General features: G+C 44.5%; 1 protein-coding gene across 2 annotated transcripts; it reads right to left on the bottom strand.

The window, feature by feature from the left end:
• Window positions 1-188: 188 nt before the first annotated feature.
• TKTL1 (transketolase like 1) lies at window positions 189-23,599 on the bottom strand. Of its 2 annotated transcripts, none has more exons than XM_088795266.1 (13): window positions 23,466-23,599; window positions 19,658-19,775; window positions 16,221-16,318; window positions 13,487-13,678; window positions 13,278-13,405; window positions 12,290-12,483; window positions 8,072-8,236; window positions 7,551-7,707; window positions 5,674-5,804; window positions 5,127-5,210; window positions 2,699-2,795; window positions 2,447-2,566; window positions 189-999 (listed from the first exon to the last, which is right to left on the bottom strand). In XM_088795266.1, exons 1-13 carry the CDS (start codon window positions 23,597-23,599, stop codon window positions 827-829), a joined length of 1,791 nt encoding a protein of 596 aa, XP_088651392.1. In that variant the 3' UTR covers window positions 189-826. The 2 variants fall into 2 exon arrangements, with proteins under 2 accessions (XP_088651392.1, XP_088651391.1); XM_088795265.1 differs by lacking the exon at window positions 23,466-23,599 and adding an exon at window positions 19,013-19,119 and having other exon boundaries at window positions 16,221-16,316; window positions 19,658-19,756.
• Between the last annotated feature and the right edge of the window lie 3,304 nt (window positions 23,600-26,903).

The following is a 26,903-nucleotide window of genomic DNA, read 5'->3' as shown; positions in this document are numbered from 1 at the left end:
CTTTTCTCCTTCTGTTTTAGATAGAAGCTCCTTCCTTACTTATGATTTTATCAAGGAGAAACAGAATCACACACACAAGGCACACATGGAATCAGGCAGCTGGTTTTTAAAATGCTTTATTAACACGAACATTAACTAATATCTTCAGTACATGACTACAGTCGAGCTAACAGTTTGGTCTGGTCACCGGGCAAAGGAGACATTTCTGAGATCTCACAAAAGTGTGGTGTGGAGGCTAGAACTAGTTGTATCCTCTCTTCACAGAACAATCGCCACCAGGACAGGATATCCTAAAGAGCTTTCACTGCTGCACAGCCTCTACACTGCAGGAGGGGAGTGGAAGGCGCCCACCACAGGAAATCCCAGGGCAACTGCAGTCACACAGCACCCGGGAAGCTGCAGGTAGGATGGTGACACACAAACTCCCCACCCAGGACCTCAGTGTGCATGCAGCATGGTGCCACAGTGCTGTGCCACCAGGCGGCTGCAACCTCCAGTTCACATTGTCTTTACTTACGAGGAAATACACATTTAAGAAACTGTTACCCTGTGTTGATTCCCCAGCCCAGATATCTGTAGTCTCATCAGAAAACTTGATATTAGGTGGTTGTTTTGTTAGCTGTTTTGTTGCTTAAAATCTTATAACCTACTTTAACGACTAAAAGATAAGAGTTACTTGTATATGTAGTTATGGCTTAACAGGAAGGTAGTTAACTTGGTTTGCTTTTAAGAAGCACAAACAGTATAGATTTAAATGATGGTTTGGCAACAAGTATAAAGGTACGGTCAAGAGGCTGGTCTTTTAAGACCAAAGCCAACCGCCATTTTAGTTCATTAAAATACATTTCACAGCCATTATAACGTGTCTGGCACTAATTCCAAACATATCCAGCAGCTCACTCGCTTGCCCACCCCGAGGCATTCCTAGCACTGCCAGCTGACAGACCCGGATGTCAGGCTCCATGGAAACAGCTGCGCAGACGGCCTCCCCGATGCCACCTGGAGAAGCAAGGAACATTAGGCTCTGTTCTGGAAGCAGCTGGTCAGCCTTAAAGCCCCATGATATAGAGGCCTTTGAATTTGCTGCTTCCCAGGGAAAAATATTTTTTACTACCATTCTTTCCCCAAAAATAAGACCTAACCGGAAAATAAGCCCTAGCATGATTTTTCAGGATGACATCCCCTGAACATAAGCCCTAATGCATATTTCGGAGCAAAAATTAATATAAGACACCAGGTCTTATTTTCAGGGAAACACGGTAGTTATCAATTCATAAAAGCAGTCATTCCCTAACTGGCCAGAAGCGTTCTCACTGGAAACTGCGGGTTTCCCAATTGCTCCCAGCGCCACCTACAGCAGGGACTCTCTCAGCCCGGGCTCAATGGATGCAGGGGTCTGCGGAGTTCAGATTCTCAAAGCTCTCAGGAAGCCCAAAACGATTAAAACCAACAAAGGAACTGTACAGAAAAGAGCGACTGGCAGGCCTGAGGCGGCCAGCTCCGGAAGGGCCACTTGCAGAGGTGGCCCTCGGGTGGCGCCCAGGTAGTGGCTGGTTGGTGCATGTCCCGTAGGCCGACAGGACACTTTCCCTACTGATAAGGGCGGTCCCCGCACCTGGACCATTTGCACAACAGGGTGGTTTCTGGAGCACCTGCTTTCCTCTGGGAGTTGGGTACTTGGTGTGTGCCTGGCGCAGGGGGCCCATGTGACCAGCCCCCAATAAAAGCCGGGGTGCGCTGGGTGCTGACTGGGTTCCTTGGGTGTGCAGTGATGCATTTTTCACTGGCGGGAGGGAGGGAGAAAGGGAGCCTAAGGCCTGGGGTTCTCCCCCTGACCTGTGTCGTCTGTCCTCACGGGGCCTGGCGTGTATCCTGTCCCTGTAACCAACCTCAGCCCTGAGGGCACTGGGAGCGCTTCCAGAGACTCACTGTGGACCACGGCTGTGCTCTTGGGCCCCCTTACAGGAAACACATGAAGCTCCTCATCCCCTCATCTGCCCCACCTAACCTCAAGCCAAACACTGTCCAGACCCCTCTACTTGACACACATTTTCTGCATTTGCTGTGTTCTCTGCTTGCAAGGCACTATTCCCATTTCTGGAGGAGCAAACTATTAGTCATTCAAAACTTAACAACAACTGTGAAGCTTTTCATGACCCTCCGTGCCCAGAGTGCCAAGTTAGACAGTCCTTTGTGCTGCCACTGAGCTGCCCAGGGACCAGGCACTATGCACCATGCCAGGGACACACAAATGACTCTGGGCTCCCCACCCTCTAGGAGCCAGTGTAGGTGGGCAAGAGGCCCCTAAATGTGACACACTTACAAAGAGCAGTGACAAAGGCTGTGGGGCGACGAGTTGACCGGAGGTGAAGGCCAGGAGCACGGGTGCCTCCACTCAAGGGAAATGGAAACATGTCCCACCAAAGCAGACTTAGAAAAGACCTACCTTCTGGGTGGTGATCCTCCACGGTGATGATGTAGCCACCAGTGGATTTGGCGTTAGCGATGATGGTAGCAGAATCCAAGGGTTTCACAGTGAACAGGTCGATGACACGGATAGAAACACCTGGAGAACAGCAACAAGCAGCTTGGCATATGAAGCAGACTTAGGGTCAAAAGACCAGTTGGGGTACACGAAGCAGCCCAAGTCCCACCTCTCCCCAGCTGGAACTTCAACATTTAGCACCAACCAACTCACCTTGGTTGGAAAGCTCCTCGGCAGCTGCTAAGACTTCATGCAGAGTGATTCCAGCTCCAATAACTGTGACTTTGTCATCAGCACTGCGGCGGATGACCTGAAGTTGCACACCCAACAAGAGTGCGTGGTTACTATGCCCAGAATGCCCTCACAGTGGATGCACTGCTCTGCCCTGATGCTACCGACTCGTCCTTCATAATTCACTACAAAAAACACTGACTCAGCACAGTGACGCACAAGGACACTCTTTTTGATAAGCCCCACTTCATGTTTGTTTTATAAATTCATCTACCTTTCCTCATGATTTTCGGTGCCAAATTACTAAGTTTTTATACAAACCATACACACAATGACCCTTTAACAAAGAAGGTGGATTTCAAACTGGGGTCTGAAAGGCAGAGGACCAGAAGTGAAGTGAACTGTCTGGCCCACGTGCTCCAGGGCACAGACTCATACCCATTGAGGGGGCTGCAAAGGCACCATCTCTGGACTGCTTGGACATCTGCAGGGACGTACACACAGACTGGACTCCACTGAGCAACATGTGAACAGGGACCGCTCTGGGGCGTTTGCGACATGCTCTGTGCCAAGCACCGTGCATGCCCCAAGTGCCCTCTAAGGCCTGTGCCATCCTAAGTGGGCCCATTCTGCGGCTGAGGAAAGTGCGTATCAGAGCAGGAGGACCTCGCCAGGGCTGAGACTAGCAGCCAGGCCCATTTGACGTCAAAGCCCACGCTCTCAACCACTTGCTGTTCTGTAAGCCAAGACAGGGACCCCTGGCCTTTCTGTTTGGTTTCCTCAAAGCTCCCCAACCAGAGGCATCTGGAATTAGTCATTTCAGCCCACTGTATAGGTTTCCCTATAGCTTAAGAACCATTGCTGACAGTACAGATATTCAGGGCTTCTAAGCCACTTCATTCTCTGCGAGTCCTAGCTTTGTCATACACACACACGCACACACACACACACACACACACACACACACACACACACACACACACACAGAGCCCTATGTCCCCTTTGCAAAACGCAGCCCTTGAGTTATCCATTCCATGCATATTATCATACACTTTAATTCACGTCCTTTACCATCAGGAAATTTACTTCATTTTATCAGGGCAGGGCAGATACTGGGGGTGGGGGTGGGGGACGACAGGAGACATGAGAAAGCTCTGCAGAAGGTATGACTATCATCGAGACCCCCCAAGCTCCCCCAGAGAAAAAGATATGGCCTTGAGTTTAAATGTGGGAGTACAGAGAACAATAGAACCTGTAGTTAACACTGAAGGTGAAGATTGCAGCTTTTCCATTCGGTGTTGGCCAGCTGCCTTAGTGGCAGGCCGTGGACTGTTCTGGATGTACCTGCTTTATTACAGCACTGAACTCATTCCACATTTGGACACAGCCATTCTGGGCACTAGCAACTCCCAAGTCTGGAGCAGCCTAGTCCTCAGCAATCAAGTCATGTCACCGGTTGCTTCTTCAAGAGTGGCTACTGGCCTTTCACATGTTTGAGTATTAATGACATTCTAAAAGGCTTACAAGATAAAAGTGGGGCCAGGGAAAGGCCAGGGCTCCCTATCTTTGCTTACAGAACATAAAGCTCTCCTATGCAGTATAATCTCCACTGTGTAGAACATACACACATGCCTAGAAAAACGCAGGAAGCAAACACGCCCAAACGCCTGTGAGCCCTGCTCTCCAGGCGGTGGGCAGAGCCATTATTTTCTGCACAGACTGCAGCTTCTCCACCAGCACAGCCCCGATGCGCAGGCACACGGAGGCCACCTGGTCGCTGCCTGGGCTTCAATCCTGGTCTCGCTGCTCACGATGAAGCCTGAACAAGCTGCTTACCTCCGACCCTCATCTACACTGCAGGGCTGCTAACAATCCGCGCTTCTAAGGTTTTGTGAGAACACAGGCGATACAAGTGCCCAGTGCTGCCAGCCAGCCGTTATCAGCAGGCCTGCAGGTGAGGCCAAATCCAATGTGCAAAAGCCTCTCAGGGCCACACAATGGCCAGCAGCAAGATGGTTCCAGTTCCCTTTTATTCCTGGCCTTGATATGCAAAACTGGAACCTAACCCATCTATTATTCCTTTGAAATGGGTTCTATTATCTTGTTTAGCTTGAGGCTGTGTTAATTTACAGCCAAGCACCTCAAGTGCCTTCAAGTTGTTAGTGCTTTATCTTTAAGAGTTCAACAAAGAGAGACTCCATTTGGAAAGGATTAAAGTTCAGTTCAGGCTGATATGGGTAGAATGTTCCTTCCTGAGGAAAAGCAGGCAACGGTCATACTTCAGTTTTTTTTAAAAAACTGAAACAAAGAAAGGATGGAGCACTGAATGTGGGGATACCTAGTGCTAGCTTAGAACAGTTCTCTGCACATGAAATGACACTAGAAGACAATGGAGAACTTCAGGCCTTACCTTGGCCTGTCCAATCGCAAAATTTTCGTGTTGGGTGTAAATAACAGCAGTTTCAGGTCGGCTGGTCCGAATGTAGCACACTCCCTAGGGTATAAACGAAAACCAGAGCTACAGTTTAAAAAGTCAAACTCAATTTCCAACTAATACCGTGTTTCTCCGAAAATAAGACCTAACCGGAAAATAAGCCCTAGCATGATTTTTCAGGATGACACCCCCTGAACAGAAGCCCTAATGCGTCTTTTGGAGCAAAAGTTAATATAAGACCTGGTCTTATTTTCGGGGAAACCTTTAAAAGGGGCGGGGCAGGAGGGCTGAACAGTTCAGCATCCCTCGGCACTGTCTCTGAATGTGCTCGTGTTCCATATGCTTAATCACCTTTTTTGGGTAATGGTTCTATTTTTAAAAGAAAGCCTACAACCTAATTTTCTATAATGCGTATCTATTACCTTTACGCTGAGAAAAACATGGGAAAAATCCAACCATCAGTACCAAGCTAGCAGCAGAGCTCAGAAGCATTTCTGTCTGAAGCAGCACCGCTTAGAAATACCTTGGCACTGGCCGCCAGGAACACTGCATGCTCCGTGGAGACGGCATCGCTTGGATAGAAAATGGTGCAGTTGGGAATGGTGCGGAACATGGCCAGATCCTCCAGGGCCATCTGGGAGGGGCTGTTTTCACCTGAGGAAACAAAGCCACGGCCCAAAAAAACATGAGCAAGACCAAGCTAGGACGTTGCCCTCTGCTGGATAAGCAACAGCTCGTAGTGCCACAGGAGGCCCGCAAAACTTCTCTAGCAAGCGGAGTCCTACAAAACGGTCAATTCTTATGTCAATATAATGCCTTATAATTATAAGGACCTGCCATACATCTGTCTCCCTCAAGACATCACCGTGACACTCCACGTTCAGCTCCTAATTGACCTTGCAGATCGACGAAGCATTGGTCTCTTGCTGGCCCTGCCACCAACCTCTGGCACCTGGTCACTGCTGTCCGAGGTGACTCGATGCTCTTTTCCTGGGGCCTCAGTGGCTGAGTCGGCCCCACCAAGTCTTTGCCCCTATTCCCTCCTCCTTAGGAGGGGTCCCTCAGGCTCTGTCCTCTGCTCTTCCAGCTTCTCCACCAAGAAGCTGGGGGACTTAGATTGCAGTGGTCGTATTCACTTCTCAAGGCCTTCAAAGTTGCTGAGCATTCACATCCCTTGGGGGTACCCGTGGGGTACTGTTGTAACTAAGGGAGCCTTAGTGTGTGTTTGGGAACAGAGTTTTGGGTCAGCAATGCTGTGGGAAGAGAGCCCAATGTAGACCATGGCGGCCTAACTCTTCCAGCTAGGAAGGGAGCTGTCATGGTGCACACTGCCTTGCCCGGGACAACTATCTCATTGCAGCACTCTCAGCTCCTCTGGAATGTACCCACAGCTACTTCTCCACTTAGCTGACTTACGTTGAAACTTTCAATGTACCCATCCCCAAGCAAAGAGCCCCAGATCCCAGCCTAGGCCCTCTGCCCAGGCCAGCCCTGAAATGCTGTGGCCCTCCCCTCTCCTCAGACTGTTGTCTCCCCCACCACCTGGCCCATCCAGAGCTTTCTTGGCCAGTCTAGTTCTCCCAGGGAGTCCCAGGGATGACTCTCAAATGTGGACTTCCAGCCCTCCTCCCTCCCGTCCAGCGTCCTCGCAGCAAATGTAAGCTGTCACATCTACCTAGGACTCCTGCCCCTCCACGGGCACATCAAGCGCCTCGTCTTTCCCGAGTCCTCACTTCTGTCATTCAGGAACATGACTCCCTGACGTTCCCCAGGCAGTTTCGGACTCCTGTGTCTGTCAGCAGCGTGACTTTGTCAGATTCACTCTTGTTTTCTATCCCCTGCTAATACACACCATGTTTCAGCCCACTTCCTGGCTTCTGCATTTCCCACTGTCCCCACCTGGCTGGTCCTGCCAGGTTAACGCCCAGAGAGCAGCATCTCCCCCAGCCTCGCATCAGGACTCCCAAGGCGTCCCACGACACACACCCAGGCTGCTCCACTCAGGACGAGCCCGGGCAGGGGCTGAGCTCCTCACTTCCCTGTGCCCATGCTGCTGGTCTCCCCTGAAGACTAAGGCGACCGCACCGAGAGCAGGGAAGGGTTCTGTAACGCCTGGGGGGGGAGGGCTACTCATACCCAGTGTGTGGCTAGACATGTAAGGGGCACTCAGGACAGATCATTACTTCTCAACGATGATGACAAGAGTAGGCATTTCACAGTAATATCAGAAGATCTGCTCAAATGATACCCAGAGTATCTGGAACTTTTAAAACACAATATGGCTTTAAAGTTACAGATAATCAACTGTTATAAAACCCTGAGCACAATGAGAACTGCTCACACCCTAATCTTTCTCTAAAGTACAAAGGCTACCCAGGTAATGGCATTGAGAACCCGTACCGATGGATATCCCGCAGTGGGAGCCAATCAGGTTGATGTTGGACTGAGAGATGGCCCCTATCCGGATCTGATCGAAAGCTCGAGTCAGAAAGGCAGCGAAGGTGCTAGCAAAAGCAATGGTCCGATCATGGGCGGTGCACCCCATTGCCACGCTCACCTGTAACACCAAGAAAGTGAATCAGAACACCGTGGACCCCATCCCCATCCCCACCAACTCCCCCCTTTCCCCTTAGCCAGTGTAGAGTGCCTGGTTCCCTGGATAACCACTGCTCGGCATCCCACCAACGCCTCACCCCAGCCCCAGGCACATACCCAAGGAAACACTCCTGCCAGCAGGCCTGGAAGCCCCCCTCAGACTCTGCCTGGCTACTCCATACCCATTGCCCTGGAGACGTTTTCCCCCTCTAGTTCCTTTGCTTTTATAAATGGAAAGAAAAACTGTGAGGTCGGCTGGGCTTCCTGTGTCTGGTGGCCACTGTTAATCAGTGAGAAGATCAAAGAGGGATGCGCACAGCTCATACCATGTTTTGCTCAGCGATAAAGCACTCGATGAAGCGCTCGGGGTGCTCCTTCTTGAATATCTCGGAGAAGGTGGAGTTCTTGGTGTCACTGTCCAGCACGATGACTCTATCATTCGCGTGGCCCAGCTTAGCCAGAGCCAAACCACACGCTTTCCGAGTAGCTACCTGGAAAAGTCAAACAGTAGAGTTTTTTCAAAAATAGATTGAAAAGGAAGGTGATATTTTATAGAATTACAAGTTGTCATCTATCTTTATTATTATTTTTCAATTACAGTTGACATTCGATATTACATTAGTTCCAGGTGTACAGCACAGCGATTAGACATTTATATAATTTATGCAGTGATCCTTCCAATTAGTCTAGTACCCACCTGGCACCGTACATAGTCGTTACCATATTATTGACTATATTCCCTATGCTGTACTTTACATCCCCGTGACTATTTTGTAACTACCAATTTGTACTTCTTAATCCCTTCATTTTTCACACCCATTCCCCAACACCCCTCCCATCTGGCAACCATCAGTTTGTTCTCTGTGTCTATGAGTTTATTTCTGTTTTGTTTGTTCATTTATTTTGTTCTTTAGATTCTACATATAAGAGTGATCATATGGTATTTGTCTTTCTCAGTCTGACTTATTTCACTTAACATAATACCCTCTAGATCCATCTGTGTTGTCGCAAATGGTCATTCTTTTTTATGGCAGAGTAATACTCCATTGTGTATATGTGCCACCTCTTCTTTATCTAATCGTTTATTGATGGGCACTTAGGTTGTTTCCATATCTTGGTTCTTGTAAACAGCGCTTTAGGGAACACAGTGGTGCATGTATCTTTTCGAATTAGTATTTTTGTTTCTTCAGATAAATGCCCAGATATGGAATTGCTGGGTCATGAGGTAGTTTTATTTTTAATTTTTTGAGGAACCTCCACATTGTTTTCCATAGTGTCTGCACCAGTTTGCAATCCCTCCAGTAATGCACGAGGTATTAATTATCATCTGTCTTAATAAAGAAGGCAAATTTGTGATTCAGCAATTATCTCCTTTAGGGTCATAAAAATGGACTGCTAGCCCACTTAAATCTACACTTGGCTCACTTGGTATCAATTTCTCAAACACAAATTGATTCTTTTGTACCATTCATATAGTTTATTAAAAATTTAAATTTCCCAAAACGCAAATGTCTGTGACTTTTTAGCTCTAAAACTGATTAATACTCACTGAAAAAAATTAAAATGTAGAACTTGAGAATACTAATATCAATAATAAAGAATTCCACTAGAATGTTGTTTGCGACTGGACTGAATTTATGAATCTCAGGGAGAACTGAAATCTTTACAATATTTTTTTCTATTGAAAAACAAGGTTTGACATTTCTTCAAAATGTTAAACATGGAATTACCATGTGACCCAGTAATTCTACTCATAGGTATACACCCAAGAGACAAATACATCTATATAACACCTGTATACAAACGTTCAAAGTAGCATGATTCACAATAGCCAAAAGGTAGAAACAACCCAAATGTCCATCAATGGATGAATGGATAAACAAAATGTATGATACGTCCATAAAATGAAGTACTGTACATGCCACAACATGGATGAACCTCGTGGACACTGTGCTGAGTGAAGGAAGCCAGACACAAAAGTTCACGTATTATATGATCCCATTTATATGAAATGTTTGGAATAGGCAAATCCACAGAGACAGAAAGTAGATGACCGGTTACCAGGGGATGGGTGGCAATGAACAGTGACTGCTAATGGGTTAAGGGGTATCTTTTGGGGTGATGGAAATGATATAAGACTGTGTGTGGGGATGGCTGCACAATTCTGTAAATATGCTAAAAACCACTGAACTGTACACTTTACATGGATGGATTCTATAGTGAGTTATACCTCAATAAAGCTGTTATAAAAAACAACAAGGTTTGCCTCTTCATTTATCTTTGTTATTCATCCACTCAAAAATATTTTTAAAAATAGGCAATTCATGTAGACAGTACAAAATTCAAATTATGAAATGGTATCAAGTGAAGAGGCCATCTTCCTCCTGCTCTCCTGTCCCCCAGCCACCCAGTTACCCTCCCCGGAGGTAAGTGGAAATGACAGGTTTATGCAGCATCCTTTCAGGAATGATCTACACAGAAATAGTTGGTGAGAATATCCTATGTACAAGGCACACAGATTTCTTTTAGGGCTATCGTTTTATAAGCATCTTAATAAAGATCTCTAATAAAGATATTTAAGTTTATTTTTAGTTTAGTTTAAGTTTTTTACTGTCATCATTAAAAGGATCACCTCTCCATTTTGTTAATATTAGGTTGGTGCAAAAGAAATTGCGGTTTAAAAGGTTTAAAAAAAATGGCAAAAACCACTATTACTTTTGCACCAACCTAATACAAGAAGGGAATTACTCCTTGTATATTAGTTTTGGTACAAGCTCTCTTTCTGGACTCATCTTATTTCTAACCATTTCTGGTTGATTCTCTTCAGTTTTCAAGACATACAATTCTGTCACCTACAGTGATGATAGGCTTGCCTTCTCGGCCGGACTGAGTCTTTTATTCTGTTATTTAACTGCATTTATTGTTATTTAACTAGTACTTCCAGAGTGTGGCTGACTCTCTGCCAGGTTAATGAAACATTTTTACCATGCGGTATGAAGAAGGCTCCAGGTTTAAGATATCTACATTCAGAAATCAATTTGTAGTGTTTCACCAATCCTAGTTTGTTTTACTAAGATGTTGTTTTTTTTTAAAACAACAGGAATGAATGAATTTTATGAACTCCTTCTGTTTCCCAAGTATCAAAATAATAACTTCCCCTCCCAAATATTGATAAATTATCCACATTACTAATTAGAACGACACTAATTCATGTACTTCTTTGAATGAACTAATGGAGTTGATTAGTGACTATCTTATTCAAAATTTTTACATTAACAGTCATAAGTGAGGCTGGTCTGGAGTTCTTCCTTTGGTCTAGCTTTGTCACATCTTGGCTTCATAAATGAATTGGAACGACGTGCTTGTCTTTCTCTATATTCAAGAAGGTTTGAGATAACCTAGGAATTACCCATCCCTTGGAGGTTAAAAGTCAGTCACTCTTGTAACTTGGTGAGCCTGGCTGGCACTTTGGAGGTGTAATTCTTTGGCAGTTTTCTCCTATGGCTGTTGATCTACTTAAGTGTTTTGTATCTTTTCAAGTCAATTTGGGTGTTTTATGTATTCTTACAAAATGGTCCATTGTTTTTACAGGTTTTCATATCAATTACCATAATTTTCTGAATGTTCTCCACATCTGTGGTTTATCTTTTGTAATGACTAATTTTATACCTTTATGGTTTTTATCTTTTTAAGTAGACTAGCTAATGGCTTGTCTGCTGGTTGGTAATTCGGAGTGCCAACTCTTAGATTTATGTATTAATGTGACTTGTTTTGTAATCCATTATTTTTTTTTTATGAACTGACCTACTTCCTTAATTTTTTCTATTCATAAAATACATAGACTTCTTTTAAAATATGAAAAGTTCCCATAATCCCACCTTCTAGAGAAAAACCACTTCAATTACGTGTCATTTCTCCAAGTATACTTTTCAATGCCCTTTAAAAATATGACACCTCTTTAAGATTTTCCACACAAAAATAAAATTATACTCTATGTTGCTTTGCAACTTAAAAAAAAATAATAATTTGGGCAAGCTCTTAGCTTTTTACTGGGTTGTTTCCAATTTTGTCATCAAAACCAATGGCGCAATCAACATTCATTCTGATAGACATCTCTGCACATTTGCACAGGTATTTCTGTAGGATAAAGTCCTTGAATTGCACTGCTAGTTTGAAGGGTGTGAACAGTTGAAGTGTTAACACATATTGCCAAAATACCCTTCATTAATATGAGCATTTTCCTTATTAACTCCTTTCATCTGCTTTTTGTTTTCTAATCTCGAGTATTACAATTTTAACCCATATTACCAGGCTAAGAAAACATAACAACACTCAGAATGTCCCCAAATAAATAAGGAAAATAAAGAAGGGCCAGAAAATGTTTTTCCTCCCAGCTCACCACCTTGCTTCCTTAGGTCCTGAAGACCCTGCCTATTTTGGGTCTGCTGTAATATATCAGAAGGCAGGATATAAAAATGATTAAAAAAAACCCCTTTCTTTCCTGTGGATTTAGAAGAAAGCAGAGAACAAAGCAGTCAGCCTACCTTGTCACCGATTTTGTAAGAAGGTGGAGAGGTCATTTCTATGTTCGTGATGTTGACTTCAGGTGCATCTTCAATAGGGGGTTTTGGTTCCAGATTCATGTTGGTCTGTATCTGGCTCTCGATAAGTTTGATAATTGCATCTGCTCTTTCTTTTGGCATTGGCTTTCCATGCCAATTTTCTGCATCTTCAACACCTGCAACAAGAGGGAGAGATGGAGAGGAGCGAACAGATTTGAGATATGCTTTAGAGAGAGAATCAGTTAGAATTAACAGTAGACTGGATGTGTGTGCAGGGGGCATATAAGGGAGAGGCAAGGATGATACGCAGGTTTCTGCCGGGAGAAAGTCGGTCAAGTGCTCCTTTCCTGAACTGGGTGCGCCAGAGTAAGACTGTCTTTTGGGGAGGAGTCATAGAACAGTTTTATTCTAAGATGTCAATATTAAAACACAACAGGAATCACACCCTTTGCAACTCTTTATACTTGAGATGAACAACTTCAGGTGTCAGCTTTGAAATCTGTAAGAAGACCCCCTCCTTCTTAAGAGCCCCTTTTAAAATACCCTCCTTCCCCAGGCCATCAGTCCCACAGCTGCCTTTCCCGGATGCACCACTTGACTAGTTGCCGGCATGTTCTCCCTGAGTGGAGGCGTGGGTGTGTGCACCCTTAACGCGTCTGCACATGCGTGTCGCAGCAGCTTCTCAGGCTGCACTCCTATGGAGAGCGTTCCCTGCTGGTCCTCTAACTGATGGACGAGCCTCCTAGCCAATCTAGTGCAGGCGAAAAACCACTGCCCACTCGCTGGGGCTCTGCACTTCGCCCAACTCTAACCAGACACATGATCAAAGCCAAGGAGAGCGAGTGCCTCCGGCACGTATTTCAGGCATAGTCACTGTGCACTAAGCCAGTTGTCTGCCCCGCCCAGCCTGAGTCTCCTGAGCAGATAGGTGTTTTTAAGAACCCCCAGTAGAAAAGAAACACTTGTTTACTTGGAATGCCACGGCCCTTGAAGGTCTTGGCAATTATAGCAGTGGGTTTGTTCTTCACTTGAGTTGCTTGCCAGAACACCTGGCACAGAGCCTCCACGTCGCGGCCATCGACCATGAAAGTATTCCACCTGTCAACCAAGGAGGAGGCTAAGTTACAAGGTGAAGGGGAGATGGGCCAAAAGTCGTGACATGAAACAGGACACAGTTACCCAAAGGCTTCACAGCGCTTCTGATACATGTCCATGCAGTGCTCGAGAGGCAAGGTGCCACTGTGGCCCAGGCGGTTCACATCAAAGATGGCCACGAGATTGTCCAGATTGTAGTGGGAAGCGAAGGCCAACGCCTCCCAAACGCAGCCTTCCGAAGACTCGCCATCTCCCACGAGGCAGAACACTCGGTAGCTGGGACAAGCCAAGAGAAGGTTAGGACCCTGCTTGGGGCTCTTTGGGGACATTCGAGCAAATACATTTCATGCAGAGAAACTGAGAAAGAGACCGAGGCAGCTGCTTCAGGTCATCAGACTCTTAAGAGTATTTTCCTCAACCCTGTGCAAACTCAACATCTGAGGAAACACAGCTTTAAAAGCTTTGGCCTCCCAGACAAGAAAAAGTGAAAGGAGTTCATCACCACCAAACCAGTACGACAAGGAATGTTAGAGGGACTTAAGAAAAAAAAAAAATTCTGAGTAATAAAATGGCAATACCATGTTTCCCCAAAAATAAGACCTAGCCAGACAATCAGCTGTAATGTGTCTTCTGGAGCAAAAATTAATATAAGACCCACTCTTATATAAGACCCACTCTTACATGATATATATAATATATAGTATAAGAGTGGGTCTTATATAAGACTGGGTCTTATATAATGTGAGACCGGGTCTTGCATTATATAAGACCCAGTCTTATACAAGACCCGGTCTTATGTGAATTTTTGTTCCAAAAGATGCATTAGAGCTGATTGTCTGGCTAGGTTTTATTTTCAGGGAAACACAGTAGCTACACAGCTATCAACAATTACTTTAAATATAAATGGATTAAATGCTCCAATCAAAAAGACAAAGGGTGGCTGAAAGGATAAGAAAAGAAGACCCTTACATATGCTGCCTACAAAAGACCCACTTCAGATTGAGACACACACAGACTGAAAGTGAAGGGATGGAGAGAGATATTTCATGCAAATGGAAAAAAAGAAAGCTGGGGTAGCAATATTTACATCAGACAAAATAGACTTTAAAACAAAGGCTATAACAAGAGACAAAGAAGGACCCAACAATTCCACTCCTGGGTATTTATTTATCTGAAGAAACCCAAAACACTAATTTGAAAAGACGTATCATCCCTATGTTCACTGCAGTGCTATTTACAATAGACAAGACATGGAAGCAACCTATGTGCCCATCAACAGAAGACTGGATAAAGAACATGTGGTACATATATACTACGGAATATTATTGGCCATAAAAAAAGTGAAATCTTGCCATCTGCAACAACATGGATGGACCTAGAGAACATTATGCTAAATAAAATAAGTCAAACAGAGCAAGACAAATACCATATGATCTCACTTATATGTGGAATCTAAAGAATAAAAGAATAAAACACAAACAGACTCACAGATATAGAGAACTGATGGTTGCCAGATGGGAGGGGGTTGGGGGAACAGGTGAAAAGGGGGGATGGATGAAGATGTGCAAATTGCTAGTTGTAAAAATAGTCACAGGGATGTCAAGTACAGGAGAGGGAATGTAGTTAATAATATTGTAATAACTATGTATGGAGTCAGATGGGTATGAGACTTATCAGGGCGATCACCATGTAAGTTATTTAAATGTCTAATCACTATGTTGTACACCTGAAACTAAAAAAAAAAGTATGTCAATTGTAATTGAAAAATTAAAAAAATATTTTAAAAAAGCTTGGGCCTCATGAGATGGGATTCACCTGTGGCTAGCTAGTTTTCTCATTCCAGTTGTAAAGTCTATTTCTAGGTTCTTGTTCCACTTCTCTGGGCTCAATAAACAAGGAGGGATGGGGAGAAAGCAGCTCCCTTAAATACCCAAACCTTTACATCCTTGGTAAGCTCCATTTTAAGCACTGCCACCTTCTACTCCTGATTTTACAAAGTTACACTCGTAACAATCAAAACAGTCTACCTCAGGAGCATATGTTCTGTTCTAAATGGTAAACTCCTCTGTAGCAAAAGCATGAAACGTATCAGTGAAGCACAACCCAGACCCCACAGAAAGGCTGTAAGTGAAGTTCTGAAACAGTGATTAACTGCAGGATAGGGACTAAGAGCAGCAACGACGACAGGTGACAATGTTAAGAGACTTATTGGAAAAGGAGCGAGGCAGCGGCCCGAGCAGTGGAGGAAGCAGGAATTGCCTCCAGCTAGGTCGCCTAGGCTGGAACCAGGGACTGAGGAGCTCTGGACTCCGGGTCCGCCTAGGAAGTCGTGGAGTAGAACGTGCATGCTACCACGCCAACCTTGGGCCCCTCCTTAGCCGCCCGCCCCTGCCTTGCTCCCCTATCCGCAGTGGCTGGGTCCATGACCCTGTAAGAAAGGCACTGATCTGCCTGTCTTCAGGAAGGTGAAACCACTCCAGAAAAGAGACTCTTGATTATTAATATTTAGGGTCTTCAATGCAAAGGCCAATGTGCCATCTGTCCAGCTCACCCAGATGGAAAACAGGAAGATGTCTCTAAGGAAAGACTAGAGTCCTAATAAACCAGTTTCTATATGCAGGCAGCACTTAGAACCCAACCAGAAATGCAAGAACAGTCTTCCAGAAACACGCTTTCTTTACTGCTTGAACACTTGGTAATCTGAGCTTTTAAAACAATCACTTTCTTCCCAAACTAATAAGCCATAAATAAAGCCAAAACACCCGGGGAGGGGTATGGTGGGGACAGTAGTCAAGTGGTTTCTGGGTAAGCGCCTTACCTGGCCTTGTCAAAGTACCTGCCAGTATAAGCCATCCCACACGCGGCCCCCAGGCCTTGTCCAAGTGAGCCGGTTGTTGTGTCAACAAACGGCAGTCTCTGGAAGAGAAAGGGCCAAGTGAACCTAGGGGTACCTGCAGGACATGGTATCAGCAAGCTGAGTAGCAGGATGACTTTTGGCAGGGAGCACAGGCAGCTCCTCAGAACGGCCCCTCCTACCCTGTGCAGTGCCTTCCTCGTCACTACACCCACATGCACCCCATGTCTCAGACCAACATCACAAATGTGGGAGCTGCAGGAAATCGACACAGCATGGCAAGGGCAACTGGAGCTTTGTGGACACAGGAGGAGGCTTTTCCTCCACATGGTCGCCTAAACAGAGCCCAGGAGCAAAGCAGAAAACTGAAGCATGAGCCTGGCCACTTCACAAGGCCTTTTATCCAGCCATGCACAACCCAAGTGACCAATCTTTTGGAACACAGGTTCTTAAGACACACTGAACTTATTCATCAATTCCACTGCTGCCATCTTGGCCTGGCCACAAACATCTCTGCCCTGCAGTTACTGCAGTGCCTCCCTGCTCCTCCACAGCCATTCTCAACAGTAGCCAGAAGAACCTGTTAAAACCTAAGCCTCTTCATCACTCTCTGCCAAGAACTGTCCAAGGTGTTGCCATCTTGTGCCAAGTAGAGCCCAAGTTCTTGCACTGGCCTGTCCACTCTGACCCCCATCACCTTCTACTCCCTCCCACCACTCCGGGTACCCTGGCCTCCTTGCTGCCCCTGAACGTACTGGGAACACGCCTGCCTTGGGGCCTTAGCATGTGCAGTTCCTTCCCCAAATGTTCAGTGCTCGAGCCTGAAGGAGCACACAGCTTACTCCCTTACTCCTTCCAAATCTCTGCTTGAATGTCCACATCAAGGGCTTCCGGCACCATCTCCTTCATCTAGTATCCCCCACCCCTCCACTTCCCTTGCGTGCAGGATGCTCAGCCCCGTCTGACATGCTAGCCATCTATTTATAGGTTTGTTTCTTGTCCGCCCGCTCCATTCAAATGGCAGCTCCTTTGAAGCAGAGGCCGGTGTGTGCTGTCACTGCCACGGATGGGTACTTGTTAGTCTCAGATTCCTCTCCCATCCTGCTCTACCCTATTCCTCTGCTCCTCCCGGGGCTCTTGAGCTTCCCTAGCTTTCTTCACAGGCTTTCTGCCCCGAGACTCCCTGTCCGTTTTGTATCTCTATGCCCACGGAACTACCCCACTGAAATCTCTCCGGATGACATAGTAGCTCTCTCCTCCTCCCCACGGCTCCTACCTTATTTCTGTAACGAGCTCTGGCTCCCAGTCGCCTTGCAGACCCTTGGACTAAGTCTGGGCACTCAGACCAACTCTGCTTCTCTTTGGCTTTAAAGCAGGGGCAAGTGAAACCTCCTCTCCAAGGCTGCACTGTACGGGTGTGATGGACACGAGAGCCCTCCTCGGGCAGCAGGAGGCCGTAAGATTTACTGAGAAGCCTGTTATGGCTCCAGCACGATGCTGGCATGGTAGAAGTGCTCCCACATGGGGTCCCTTCTCTTCTCCAAGAACTCTTATGCTGTGGAGGGAGGCACTCACAATTGAGGGGGGCCAGGGCTAGAACAAAGATGTGTACAAGGTGCCATGGGCACCCAGAAAAGAAAGAGTTCTTTTCCACGTTCTCATTTTTGTTCCAGCACAAAGTCCACTTCAAGAACAAGTTTCCAGAAAGGCCTTTTGGTTATTTTCCAGGCCGGCTTGGCTGGAGAAAATGAAAGAGTTGATAAAACAAAAACAAAGACCTGGGTAGGGGGATGGGGGCATCACAAGGACCCCTCCCCTGCAAGCCTTCAGCACCATGAGGGCTCTAAGGGAATCCAAGCACCTCACAGCGACACTGCCAGATGTTAGCAGTTGTCTGCGTAAGACACTCGTGTCCCAGGAGCACCGACCATGATGACCCTGGCTCTTCTGCCTCCAGTGAGTCCATTTACTCCACTCCCAGCCAAAGCCAGGATGGGCCACGCTCCCATGTTTTCTATTTTCTACCCATTTTATCTGCTGCTTAAATCTGATGAACACGAGTTCTGACAGCTGAACAGTGGCCAGCCTGCTGTGTGCCAGAAAGCCTCTTTATCCCTCCAAGGGACTCCGACGATTTGCTAGGATAGCAACAGCTATGGGATAGTCTAGGCACCTTTCCTTTTTCTAAACTGGAGATCTGAACACTCATACTGTGTTTGTACATCCATATTTATCAGATTTTTATTATAAGGGGTTCAAACTCATAAGCAAGTTGTAAGAACAGTGCAATGAAATCCCATATACCCTTCACCTAGGTTCACCAACTATTACTAATGGACCCCTTGCTTCATTTCTTTCTATACACATACTCACCTATTTTATTTATCTTATGCCAAACCTCATTTGAGATTATGTTTCAGACACCAAGACAAAAGTCGTCACTATGACCCCAGGTACTCTGACCAGTTCCGTATTCTGACTGTCTTTAAACTACTTCCTGCTGCCCAGATGTGGGGTTTCTATTTATACGTGGCACTCTACTAGTTGAGTTTTAAATGATTTCATCAGGACACAGTCAAGTTTCTGATAGCATTAAAAGAGCTGCTCATTCTTCTAGATTGACCTTGCTTTTAACATTCCTTTTCTGTCCCATCCCCCAATGTCATGAGGTAACTGCCGCCATATCCTAGTGTAATGAGAAAGTCTCACATTGATGTCAAGTCAGATCTGCAGAGAAATAGAGAAAACTGACTGACAGGGGGGGGTGTCCCTCCAAATCCAGCTCAGTTTTCCTCGCGCTCAGCAAGTCAAATCTGCTGCTGTCTACCTCTATCCAGGTGGCAGAGGATGGGAGGAGCACGCCCTGCCATGGGGGGCTTTAGAGGTAGTGGTGTGAGGCGAGCACCAGCGAAGGAAAGGAAGGGCGGCCTGCTGCCATAAGTCACCATTCCCACTGAGCAGTGCTCACCAGGACACCTTTTAGATCTTCATGAGATGCGATGATCTGAATGTCTGTGTCCTCCCCAAATTCATATGTTGAAAATCTAGACTAGTGTCCTTGTGAAAGAGGCCCTAGAGACACCACTTCTCCTGCCATGTGAGGATACAACGAGAAGTATGTCACCAGGGAGGGGGCCCTCACCAGAATGTGACTGTGATGGTGTTTTGATCTTCGACTTTCAGCTTCCAAAGCTGTGAAAAATACATTTCTATTGTTTATAAACCACCCAGTCTGTGGTGTTTCGTTACAGCAGCCCAAATGCACTAAGATATGAGGCAAAGAAAGAAGAACCAAAAAGATCAACAGAGCCCTTTTCAGGCCTTGTTGCCACATGGTGGCTTTGAAAATGAGTTTCAGAAGCAAGCATCTGAGCAGGCCCTGGGCTCCCGTGCCGATTTACCTTGTAGAGGATGAAGCGGTCATTGTTCGGGTTCTCTGGGTCCGTCTGCTTATATCTCATGACGTGGAAGAACAGCACGGACATGATCTCAGCAGCACTGCTGCATGATGTGGGGTGGCTGAAAGACAGTCATGGCATAGGTCACTTCTCACAGGTAAACGACTCACCAGGGACATGGTGCACGAGGAGGCTTCTCAGCACTTGGTCCCCTCAGACCAGAAGCAGCCGTCAGTACTCCCCGCCCTGGAAGAATCCAGCCAAGGGCAAGGGATATAGGGCCACTGCAGCCCAAGGCCCATAACTTTTAAGGATGTTTTAAGCCTCACAACATCTCTCCCTGTGGAGAGCAAGCCCTCCAAGACCAGTCCCCTTCTATCAATGGAGCCCATGTACTTGGGGCGAGGTCACCATAAGCACTTGAACATTCTTCCACTTGTTTGAATTCATCTGTGATATCATTCATCAGAAACGCCATGAAGCAAAAAGAAACCAATGCATATATGGTCAACTAATATTTGACAAGGGAACCAAAAATACTCAATGGAGAAAGAACAGTCTCTTTAATAAACGGTGCTGGGAAAATTGTATAGTCACACATGAAAAAATGAAACTAGACCCCTAGCGTATGCAGAAATTAACCTGAAATGGATTAAGAGTTAAGTGTAAGACTGGAAACCATTAAATTCCTAGAAGAAAACAGAAAAAAAGCTCCTTGACATGGGTCTTGGTAATGATTTTTTGGATATGACACCTAAAGCTCAAGTAACAAAATAAAAAACACGTGGGACTATAGCAAACTAAAAAGCTTCTGCACTGCAAAGGAAACCATCAACAAAATGAAAAAGACAACCTACCATATGGGAAAGAATATTTGCAAACCATGTATCTTATATAGGGTTAATATCCAAAATATATAAAGAACTCATACAACTCAACAAAGAAAAATCCAATTAAAAAATGGTTAATGGACCTGAGTAGACATTTTCCCAAAGAGGATATTCAAATGGCCAACAGGTACATGAAAAGATACTCAATATCACTAATCAAGGAAATGCAAATCAAAACCACAGTGGGATATCACTTCCTATCTGTTAGAATGGCTATCATCAAAAAAAACAAGAGATAAGCGTTGGTGAGGATGTGGAGAAAAGAGAACCCTTGTTCAATTGTTGGTGGGAACGTAAACTGGTACAACCACTATGGAAAACAGTATGGAGGACCTTCAAAAAATTAAAAACAGAACTACTATGTGATCCATCAATTCCACTTCTGGTAATATATCCAAAGGAAATGAAAACACTATGTAGAAGAGATATCTGCACCCCCTATGTTCATAGCATTATTTACAACAGCCAAGACATGGAAACAAACTACGTGTCCACAGAATGGATAAAGATGTGGTACATGTATACAATGGACTATTATTCAGCTACGAAAAAGAAGGAAATTCTGACATTTGCAACGACATGGACGGACCTTGAGGACATTATGCTAAGTGAAATAAATCAGACATAGAAAGGCAAATGTACGCTCTCACTTATATGTGGAATCTACAAAAAAAAAAAAAAAAGGCAAAAGAAAAAAAACCCCCGCCAAACATGAAAAAAGGGATCATCAGATTTGTGGTTACCAGAGGTGGGGGTTGGGGGAAGGGGAACTGGAGGTAGGTGGTCAAAAGGTAGAAACTTCCAGTTATAAGATAAATAAGTAGCAGGGATGTAATGTACAACTTGATGACTATAGTTAACACTGCTGTGAGGTATATTTGAAAGTGGTTAAGAATAGTTAAATTCTCATCACAAAGGAAAAAAAACAATTTTTCTTTTTCTTGTATTTGTATTAGATGATGGATGTTACCTGAATTTATTGTGGTGCTCATTTCACAATATATGTAAGTCAAATCATTGTGCCATACCCCTTAAACTTATCCAGTACTATGTGTCAGTGATACCTCAATAAAACTGGGGGAAATGAAAAAAAAAATACCATGATGATCCCATTCTACTACCTAAAATACATTTCTTTTAGGAAGTGAATGGTGAGACCGAGAAGTTTTTCATGGTGGAGTAACTGAAGGCTCTTATTGAATGCCAAAATAACCGCTGTTCTTAGAAAGCCTGCATGCATGTCCAGCCAATCCCTCATTAATTAAGAACGGAAAGGGAACAAAACCAATTCCCTAGAGCCCTGTCCCGACCGTTGGAAGCGTAGGATTTTAGGCCCAGCTCACATGTATTAATAATCTCTCAAGTTTCACACTATAGAAAATGGAGACTTAAACCTCTTGTCTTGCAAGTATTCCCTAAGAGGATGATCTGGATTTAAAAGCTATTACCGATCCCTTGAGAAAATGTAAACCATTATTAATTTTGAAGGTGAAGGGAGCAAAATGAAAGTGTAAAAACAAAACAAAACAAAACAAAATAGGCATGTCTTAAACAACCAATGGACCAAAGAGGAGAAAGTACAAGAGAAATTAGAAACTACTCAAAGACAAATGAAAATACAACATACCAAAATTTATAAAATATAGCAAAAGTAGTACTGGGAGGGAAATTTATAGGTGCAAATGCTTACATTAAGAAAGATCTTAAATCAAAAACCTAACTTTACCACTTCTGAACTAGAAAAAGAACTAAACCCAAAGCTACGAGAAAGAAAATAATAAAAATTAGAGTGTAAATAAATAAAATAGAGACTAGAAAAACAGAAAAAAATCAAAAACAAAAGTTGGTTCTTTGAAAAGATTAACAAAATTAACAAACTTTTAGCTAGATTAACTAAGTAGAAAAGAGAAAAGAAATTACTAAATTTATTAAGTCAGATTTGAAATTTCTAGTTTCATTTCAGAAATGAAAATAAGGACATTACTACCGAGTCTACAGAAATAAAAGACTATAAAAAACACTATGAACAACTGTATGTCAACAAATGGGCTAATGTATAAGAAATTTCTAGCAACAGAAAACCTAAGGCTGAATCACGAAGAAACAGACAAATCAGAATAAACCCGTAACTAATGAGGAGATTGAATCAATAGTCAAAAACCTCCGACAAAGAAAAACGGGATGTGATGGTGTTACTGGTGAATCCTACCAAATATTTAAAGAATTAACATTAATCCTCAAACTCTTCTAAAAAAGTGAAGGGAAATACTTCGAAACTCATTCTGAAGCCAGCATTGCCCTTAGACTAAAACCGACAAATACCTCACAAAAAAACTGCTAACATCTCTTATGAATATTAAGGCAAAAATCCTCATCAAATCACAAGCAGACCCAAGAGCCCACCTTTAGGTTTTATTTCCTTAAACTTCCATGTTCTGGGTTTCTAACCATCGACAGCAACCGCTTATAAAGAAAGCCCTGAACCCTCCTGCTCCAACATCAGCCTGATCCAAACCCCAGAACCGCTTCCGCCCGCCCACGTCCAGTCAGCCCGCCCCGCCGGCTCACGTCGGTTCTGGGGGCCACCGGTTTCAGCCGGATCACGAAGGGGGATCACGAAGCGGGATCACGAAGCGGGATCACGAAGCGGGATCACCAAGCGGGATCACCAAGCGGGATCACCAAGCGGGATCACGAAGCGGGAACCCGAAGCGACCGGCGCCTGAGCACGCGGCCGGCCGCCAACGGAGACTATGCCTGCATGGCGTCTGTGGGTGGCAGCCAAGCCCCCAGTGGCCCTAAACCAGGCCTCTACGACCAAGCCCATCCAGCCCCTTGGCTCCCTAATTTACCTCACACCCCCGCCATTGCTGCCGGGGATGGCGATTGGCACCACGTGGGCTTCGACCAGGGGACCTTACCCAGAGCTCAAGGCGCATGTGGCCCTGATGGAGTGGATGCGCAGGCGATTGGCCAAGTCCCGCAGAACCTGAAGAGTCAACGCGTCAGGCATGGTTTCGTAGGCCATGGCGGTGTTCGCCTCAGAGTCGGACATAGCTGCGATCGCTTTGGTCTCCCAGGAGCAAGTGCCGGAAAGGGCGCTTTGCAGTCCGTCTAATAAACCCCACGCACAGATCCCTCCGCTCCACGCTCCCTCCGCACGTACGCAGTGCCGCTTCCAGTGACCTCCACGTGCGGATCCCTCCGCATCGTGGCTCTCAGCGCGCACGACTTTCTGCGCAGTGCGGCGGCAGTGACTTGCACGTGCAAATCCCTCCGCACCTCCGGCCTCCTCAGCGCGCGCGACTCCCTCCTTGCGGCTTCTTCTGCATTCCTCATTCAACGGATTCTGAACATTTCTCACTTGCGTGTAGGACATTATTCAAAATCATTTAATTTATTTATATCTTCCCTAGTGTTATTCAAAGAGGACTGTCTCTCTAAGTGGGTATACTTTTGGGGTATCAAAAAGTTAGGGAACTAGACATTGTGGTGGTTGTTGCACACTGTGATGAAGGTAGTAAAGGGTTAACGGATTCACACACTTTAAAATAGTCACAATGGCAAAGTTTGTTTTGTGCGTTTTATCACGCTCTTTAAAAAGCCACGCTGGAATTTTACGTTGCGGGATGTCCCCCTCCTCATACCCCATAGCATCCCAGACCTCAGGTGGGCTTCTCAGGAGATGAGAGCACAGGGCTCTGACACAGCATGGCATCTCTGCGCTGACCTTTCTCTTTCTAGAAACTTCTATACATCAGGACCCGTGTGGCTGTTTAGGTGGCATTAGCCCAATGCTGGCCTGCAGCTTTCCCGGGGAGCCTGACTTGAGGGTACTGCCACTGACTTTCTGTATGAAGGTCCCCATCTTCAAGGCCATGATATAGTCTTGGAGAGCTGTCCCTCTGACTTTGAGACGGTCTGCCAAGAATCAGCGTGGCTCCCAGTGGCATCATCTCCACAACACTGTACCCTAAGTTCAAACACTGAGGAGCATCGTCAAAACTGCCGAGGTCCTGAGAGCTCCAAATGTCCCTGATTGCGGCTAGGCACTCACGTTCTTGCTTGGTTAACGGGTACGTGCATTGAAATTTGTCATCGCTATTGCTGATTGCTCAAAAAACCCCACCCTGTGTGTCCTCCTACTTGCAGAGTACGCGAGTGCTCGTTTCCCCACACCCTCATCCTTGTAGTCCGTTCTTTCTGAGTTGTCTATTGCTGTCCTTTACTGTTTTTATATTGGGTTATTTCTTCTTAGCTTCTCATTTGTAGGACTTCTTTATATGTTATGTTGATGAGCTATTTATCTATTAGAGATACCGCAAATCTCTTTCTCAATCTGTTGCTTTTTAAAAAAACGTTAACAGAGATATTTTATTTTTAAGAAGCAAGTATTTGAACCAAAACTTAAATGTTAATTCTTTTTAATTTTATATTTTCCCCCCATAAGAATGTTTGAAACCATTTTATGCAGTAAAATATGTAAATCTTTTGCTTTATGGTTTCAGTCTTTAGAAAGGTCTTCTCCACACAAAGATTATTTAAAAATCCTATTGTGTCCTTCTAATACTTTTATAGTTTCATTCTTATATTTAGTTCTTTATTCTGTCTTGACTTTATTGTTGTATCTAAGGAAACACTCTAACTTAATTTCATTAAAATCGGCAATTGTCCCAAGGCCATATTTATTATTCTTTCTCAAAAATTTCTTAGCATTTTTCTGTGCATTTTTTTCTTCCAAATAAATTTTGGGAATCAGCTATTTTAAAATTCATGAAGACATTCCTATTGAGTTTTTAATTAGGGTTTCATTGAATTTGTAGGTCAATATGTAGAGGGCTGACATATTTACTGTATTGAGTCTTAAAAACATGGTATATAGCCATTGAAAATCACAATTTATTGACATCCTATTTTATATTTTCTATTTTCCCTGCAACCTTGTTTCTTTTCCTTCCTTCCTTTTTATTTTTGTGTGGATATTTCAAGTTTCATTTTTTTGTTTCCCCTTGGTTATTTGGATGTTGTGTACCTGGCTTTGTCCTAGTGGTTACCTTTAATTTTTTCGACCAACATTCTTCTCTCAATTTTGAGTTTTATGTGATATCTATAAATTTCCCGAATAGAACAAGTCATTAACAAGTTCTAATATTCCTTATTTCCTATTTTGTTTTTAAACAGTTATTTAGTTCTTTCATTTATCAATGGTATATATGAACATAGTTTAAAGCAGGGGTCAGCAAACATTTTCTGTAAAGGTCCAGACAGTAAATATTTGAGGCCATATGGGCTCTGTTGCAGTACTGAACTCGGCTGCTGTGGTGGCACAATATGTAACCATGGACAATATGTAAATGAACGAGAGTGACTGTATGCCAATCACACTTGGTTTACGGACACTGAAATTTGAATCTTATGTAATTTTCACACATCGCAAAATCTTCTGACTTTTTTTCAACCATTTAAAAATGTAAAAACCATTCTTAGCTCACACCTGTACAAAACCAGGCCACAGTTTGCCCACCCCTGGTCCAAAGAGTTCAATGGTTCTACAATGTTTGTGACAAAAAATAGCAATCCCTGGCTTCCATCCACCCAATTGTCCATTCTCCAGAATCAAGTACGTTCCACCCTTTTTTAAAGCTGTTTCTTGGCATTTACCTCCAGTTCTCTAAATAAATTATTTATAGTGCTCTTGCTTTATTTTTTATATTTTAGGAATTATCAAATGACTTCTCACTATAAAGGATGATGATATAGCTCTTTCAGTCCCTACTCCATCCTTTCAGTATGGTATGCAGTGATTTGAGTTAGATCTTTCCTTGGTGTTCACATTACTAAGTCCATGGAAACACTGGTCACAGCTGAGTCATTACTCTGATGATGTTTCCTTTCTCTCCTGACGTTTTGTTTTCCTTAGTTAACACTTGTTTCCCCCAATCCCTGTGTTGTTTGTTCTCTGTGCTATAGGTCGGTACTTCTGCCAACTATCTACGTCTCCTCTCTAGCTGGTTAAAGATGTCTGGCATTTCATTCGTTTCATTTGCTCGGAGCGCTCTTTCCTGGAGCCTTCTGACTTGCCCCCCAGGCCCACTGCCCAGCCGCCAGCCTAGACTCCCCTACCATCATCCTGGAGATTGTATTTGCCTCTCTTTTGGCTTGGGGCCCTTGTTTCATACATTCTATCTCTATTTTTTTCTTAGGTTGCTCTCTGGTTTTGGTGAAACACCTTCTCTAGTAGCTTCCAGAGAAAGAATCCAGAGGTGGTAAACTATTTGAGTACTTCCAAGTTGGAAAATGTCTTTAGTCGAACCTCACAAAATGACAGTTTGAGTGTAGAATTCTAGGTTGGAAAATCA

The sequence above is a fragment of the Rhinolophus sinicus genome, chromosome 18 (genome assembly GCF_057876585.1).
Source record: "Rhinolophus sinicus isolate RSI-liver-muscle chromosome 18, RSI-T2T, whole genome shotgun sequence".
Lineage (NCBI taxonomy): Eukaryota > Metazoa > Chordata > Mammalia > Chiroptera > Rhinolophidae > Rhinolophus > Rhinolophus sinicus.
This window is presented reverse-complemented; position numbering and strand designations above follow the sequence as displayed.

Excerpts from the sequence above, each read along its gene's own strand:
- TKTL1 (XM_088795266.1), bottom strand. The coding sequence starts at position 23,599 with ATGTCCGACTCTGAGGCGAACACCGCCATGGCCTACGAAACCATGCCT. Across the intron at positions 5,805-7,550 it reads CCACTGCGGGATATCCATCG|GTGAAAACAGCCCCTCCCAG; the intron begins GTACGGGTTCTC and ends TTGTTTCCTCAG. Across the intron at positions 5,211-5,673 it reads TCCTGGCGGCCAGTGCCAAG|GGAGTGTGCTACATTCGGAC; the intron begins GTATTTCTAAGC and ends TTTATACCCTAG.